The sequence below is a fragment of the Otolemur garnettii genome, unplaced genomic scaffold (assembly GCF_000181295.1).
Source record: "Otolemur garnettii isolate 467f Iridium unplaced genomic scaffold, OtoGar3 scaffold00013, whole genome shotgun sequence".
NCBI lineage: Eukaryota > Metazoa > Chordata > Mammalia > Primates > Galagidae > Otolemur > Otolemur garnettii.
In genome coordinates this window covers 16,797,794-16,803,793 of record NW_003852408.1, presented here as the reverse complement: position 1 = coordinate 16,803,793, position 6,000 = coordinate 16,797,794, and the positions used below count along the sequence as shown (strand labels likewise).

General features: G+C 40.7%; 1 protein-coding gene across 1 annotated transcript in view; it reads right to left on the bottom strand.

The window, feature by feature from the left end:
- The window catches only part of FN1 (fibronectin 1), a 63,955-nt gene that overhangs the window by 13,869 nt on the left and 44,086 nt on the right, over positions 1–6,000 (bottom strand). The window contains exons 30-32 of the mRNA XM_012802144.1: positions 5,666–5,821; positions 4,828–4,941; positions 2,550–2,575 (exon numbers count right to left, since the gene is read on the bottom strand). Coding sequence (XP_012657598.1) covers positions 2,550–2,575; positions 4,828–4,941; positions 5,666–5,821 — 296 coding nt within the window. The remainder of the gene's footprint in view (positions 1–2,549; positions 2,576–4,827; positions 4,942–5,665; positions 5,822–6,000) is intronic.

Genomic DNA, 6,000 nt, shown 5'->3' with positions numbered 1-6,000 from the left:
GAGGATGTGGGGTGGCCACCTATTGAGAGGGCTTTCTCTTTATTCAGTCATCACTGGTTGAGACCTGGAATCAGAATTTTAAAGCTCAAAAAGACCTACATTGACCCAGATCTTAAACATCCTCTGTTACAAACTTTGACTTTTTCTAAGTGGTATTGTTTGCTTTTATAAATAGTTATCCATTTTAAGCTATGTTAATGCTAAGAACTATACATCACAATTTTATTTCTTTTGTTTTTAAGCCTTATGTTATAGTTTTTTTGTTGTTTTTAAATAAAGAAGCACACCATGACGAGAGATCAGAGTTGATGAATGAAACTAAAGCCATTTCTCTGACAAACATCACACAAATCAGGTATTCAAAGGACAATACTATTTCTGATCATGGCATGAAAGTTCCTTTCTAAACTGGGTCATCATGAAACAATGAACGTAAGTGTAATCAGCACAATAAACAATAATAAGCTAGTGTAAGTGGTGGACAGTGTGTTCACAGCGAGTTCCTGACCTGTGATAGTGTAGCTTCTGATTTCTGGCCTGATGATCCTCTGGATTGGAGTCTGGCCATTGGCTGGGATGGCATCAACCTGGAAGCCAGTGATTGTCTCGGTTTTGGTTCGCCAGCTAATGGTGATGGTGGTCTCAGTAGCATCTGTCACACGGGCCCTTCTTGGAGGGCTGACATCTGCACGGGATCATAGCTGGAGATTAGTGCCTCCTTGACTCCCACGTGTAAGGTTTTGGTATTTTAAAATATTTCTTTATTGTACATCAAATACATTCATTCCAAAAAATAAATAAATATTAATGGGTAGGTTATCTCCTTGGGCATTCAGAGAGAAAGGTCAATAGTAACTAGAAAATATGAAAATATTCACCTGTCATGCCTTTTCTTTTGCAAAAGCTTTATAGATACTACCAGTGTTCCCAGGCCTGGCTTTCTGGTATCTACAAATATTTCCGTAAGTATGAAAATTCTTAACTTATTGTAATGTAATTATTACTTATTGTCATGTAGGAGTTAAAATATGTAACATGGCCAGCTTGCAATTTTACCGATACAGCAGAAAAGTAGAACCTAAGTCCAATTTGGTGCAATACTTATTGTACTTTACGATACAGCAGGATCCAGTGTGTCCTCAAATTACAACAGACAGAGCACCAACTAGGTATTATACTGCTCTATAACATCAATGTTATAACATTATAAAGTGGTTTCATTTTATGTGCCAGCAAACCACTTTCCGGAGGGTCATGAAAGGTGGCAGTGGTATGCCAAAAAGATCAGTTTCTATACTAGGAATTGTACCACTGTTAACTTAGTGATATAAAAAAATTCACTTACCATTCTTTAATTTTTGTTTGTACAGAAGGTCTGTCAATACTAAAATGTTTGATTACTTACTCTCCAGAGTGGTGACGACTCCCTGAGCTGGTCTGCTTGTCAAAGTGTCCTTAAGAGCGTAGACACTTACTTCATACTTGGTGGCCACCTATAAAAAAGGGCACGGTGGGCTTTAACAGTGTCATCTGAAAGGCTGAGATTTTTTATGCAGCATTATGTAAACACGATGGTATCAAAGGAAAGATTCAGTAGTAAAACCCAACACACTGCAAATTGCTAGATTAATTTCACTTCTATACAGCAGGTAATCAACAACGTATTTAAATTAAATGAATTTACAAATGCTCTTAGGAGTTAAGCCCAAGAAAGCTACTGCTCACACACTTACAGTAAGCTGATAAAAAATGAGGAAAATCGTATTAGCCTGTTTTTCCCCTTTAGGATCTGACAGGTGCAAATCATTAATTTTCTCTGCTCATTGGCAAAAGGAGTGTTCTGCCTCTGAAACCTCTTTCTCTAGTTTTCCCCGGAATCGGCCTCATGCTAAGATGTGCACCAATCCCCAGGCTCCTCGCCAGTTTTCTGCATGCGCAGCTAGAAGGAAAACATTTTAACCAAAGGAGGGCCAAGTTGGGTTGGTACAAACTGGAGAACATTCCTCTCCAAGGTATCAGAGTTCAGAGCACGCATCGCCAAAGTGGCTTTAAGCACTCAGCCTGTGGATGCGTAAGGGGTCCTCCCACACATACAATCTTAGAATTCATCTAAAAGCTACACACATTCCAAAGCAAGTCATAAAATTCTGTCTCAATATATAGCCATCTGGAGAAACGTAGGTCAACACGAAGGAGTCTTACTGATACAACATGACAATGAAATTGTGTGCTGGCAGAGGGGGGAAAGCACAATTAGATTTATTATGACAATTCACAGGACAGGTGCCTATGAAAAAGATTTATGATGATATTACGTTTCCGACACCTTATAGACTATGGCACAGATGACTACTTCTTTATTCTAATGAAAGGAGAACACTGCGTACCATGAGTCCTGACACAACCACCGAGGAGCTGTCGGGAGAAAGGTTGATTTCCTTCATTGGTCCAGTCTTCTCCTTGGGGGTCACCCGCACGCGGTACCCAGTGAGCTGAACGTCGGGGGCGGTCCACTCGGCACTCAGGCTCGTCGGTGTGACCTGAGTGAACTTCAGGTTGGTTGGTGCAGGAATAGCTGCCGGGAGGGTCATTGGTTAGAGGTTATCTTATAGGGAATGGGGGAAAAGGACAGCAATGGGAATTCCAAGAAGTAGAATGGATTGTTCTTGTTGGGTTAGGTGAGTTCCCTGGTCAAGCAAAGATTCAGTAAAAGAAAGTACAAAGGAAGCAAAATGAAGAAAATGCTTATTGGAAAAAAACGTGTTTTATGTCCACCGATTCTCAGAGTCACTTGGGAACACTTGGGTAAATGCCAGAACTTTAAGAGGCATTAAGTTTTAGGAGGTTTTTGTTGTTCTTGTTGCTGCTGCTATTTGCTCTTAAAAAACAAAAATGTCGAATTGGCTTATTGGCTAGTAGGACTGATTTTCCATTTGTATAGAAAGATGAGCAAGAGCCCTCTTTCTATACAAATTATCTTTGTAGGGAAAACCATTTCACAGAGTATTCCATCCAAGAAAGATAGAATTATGTTTTTATTGTCTCTTTATTTGGATCCCATGGCAGATATCACTACTAAACTTGAAGTATTCTCTGCGGTGCAGCATAGGAAGAAAATTGGCTCCCAACAGAAGCAGGAAAGAGAAGCGGAGAGCAATAATACAGATTGTCACCTCTAGGGTTTATGCTGCCACCAGGACACATCTTTAGCATTCTGCTCTGCTTTAGAAATAAAGCACAGGAGGATAAAGTACTGTGGAAAGCACTTGTCCTGTTGATTATTTCCTAGGCATATGAATCATAATTATTTAAGCAAATTATCCACTGGCACACGAAGAAGAAAGGTCTTACCCATGTGTTCTCAGAATCCTGCTGCTATGAAATGCCCCAGTTGGGAATCCTATTTTAGAGTAAGCTCTATGATGTCAAACTTCTTTTCTTTAGACACAGTGGGGGCAACCACAGGGAGTCATAGCTTAGAAGATAATCCACAATTTTAGTGTCATCTTCAAACGTCTTGCTTTGTAAGCCAAGGTACTCCAAAACTTCTTTTTCCCAGACTTGTTTATCTAAGGATCGCCTATGCTTTGTTGTCGGTTAGCATTCCTCTTTGAAGAGGATCTTTCCTAATAGAACCAATAGCCCAAAAGAGTATAGGTCATTCAGCAGGGCATAAAGCCGCTGCGCCCATGAGCACCTGGGTGGTGCGATTCACGATATACCTGTGGACTGGGTTCCAATCAGGGGCTGGCTCTCCATGTCACCGTGCAAGGCCACCACACTGACTGTGTACTCAGAACCCGGCCTGAGGCCTTGCAGCTCTGCTGTATCTTCTTCACCATCAGGTGCAGGGAATAGCTCATGGATTCCATCCTCAGGGCTCGAGTAGGTCACCCTGTACCTGGAAACTTGCCCCTGTGGGCTTTCCCAGGCAATTTTGATGGAATCGACATCCACATCAGTGAATGCCAGTCCTTTAGGGCGATCAATGTCTGTTAGGCAAATTAATGGTAAGAGGTTATGTGAAAAGCAAGTTGTGAAATAAGCATTTTTATAACATGCAAAGCAGTTTTGCAGACACCATTTTCTTTGATGTATTAAACTCCCATGAACCCACTAAGAAATGGAAAATTACGGAACACTTGCTTAAATTTTTTTCAGTTTAGAAAATATTAAATGCTGCATCACTTATTAAAACCTAAGTGTAAGTGAGATGAGTAGACACCCTAAAACATGTCTTCCCAAATGGGGATTTGTTTCTATTAATTTAAAAACATTCTACCAAGATTTGTTTTTGCAATGTGATGTTAGTCTCATAGACCTGGATTTTCTATACTTTAGAAGTGGTAAAGTTGATTTTCCATGTTAGATCTGAATTGTTATTATAATCACGCTTACATTCTTCCTTTCCCCTTGCTGTTATGTATTTATATACATGCTGGTCCAGCCACAGTCCTCCAAATGTTCCAAATCTGATAGCTACATGAGGCACACTGCAATCAACTTTACCATCCAGTCATAGAAAAGAAGGTCCTAGCAAAATATTTTGTAGATTTGCTGTAGGCAAATAAGATTCTGTTGAGGCCATTTGAGCAAAAGAAATTCAAAGCACAGCAGCTAACTATGGTAGTCTCACATCCTCTTTCCCTTTAAGTTTATTGCTTGCCACTGAGAAGGAAAATGTTTATAAAGGACTCAGCTCAGGATACGGACTCACCAATAAATTGGCTTTCCCTATGCATAACTGCCAAAGACATGCGGAGGGCATTCAGATACTTAAGGACAAAACCTGACATTGAAAATGGAAAGCAAACAGTGGTTACGTACTGGTTACTGCAGTCTGGACCAGAGGCTGACTCTCTCCGTTTCGATTCTGAGCATAGACACTAACTACATACTCGACGGTGGGCTGCAAGCCTTCAATGGTCATTTCTGTCTGGTCTGCAAAGGAAGAGAAAAGCAAATGCCACATCTATACCACTCACTGTGCGCGCCCTCTAGAGCTTGGTGACAAGCACATGGTGCCCTGAAATTTCCATTTGCAGATTAATCATGAAAATGAAGAGGAGTCAGATTATCAATATCCTCTTGGACAAATCTACTCGTCGCTAATACAAATGACCACGTTGGAGTAAAGACACACTCAAGAATATTCTCTAAAACCTAACATGCCCCTGATGATGAATGATACTGCTCTTGAGAAAAATAAAAATTAACTTGACTTTAAGAGATTGCCTTGAGATGCCAATCTGACAAGTATTTTATATAGAACAAAAACAGCAGAGGTAAAAGAATCTGAAAGTCCTTCCAGCCCTTCCTCTCCTCTTAGTGTGTGTGAAAAACGAAGCCATAAGGGTGGTTCTAATAATTTGAGAAGCCACATCACTAAATAAAAATAGCCACATCACTACACATACAAAAATAGAAACATGCTGATCCTAACATTTCTTTTTTTTATTAAACCATAGCTGGATACATTAATGCAGTCATGGAGTATCCGAACATTTCTACTGTGAGGTGAGCTGGTAACAATCTTGAGCCATGACCTTGTGAATGGAGAAAACAATGACATATGGCACAAAACACACAGTGCTCACAGCACGGTGGTCATCTGTTGGTCCTACTTTGTTTATCCTGTTGTATATGAGACGCTGGTTATTCTTACCTGGACTTGCCATTTTGGTTTTTGATGGTCCTGGGCCATTTTTGGGAGTGGTGGTCACTCGGTAACCGGTAACAGGAGAACTTGAAGGCAGCCATCTGACACTAATGCTGTTGTCCTGAACATCAGTCACTTGCATCTGAGATGGTTTGTCAATTTCTACAAATAAGGGCAAGGAAAAACCCAGTGAAGTCCCAGTTTGGGGGATCATGACTGGGCACATCCTGTCTCTAGATCTGGTACATATTAGACCGCTCTCTTAGGGCTGTTCATCTCTCCAAGGTGTTTCTGTCCGCAGATTACAGACGGCTCCGGGGATACGGGCATGCACCCGAATA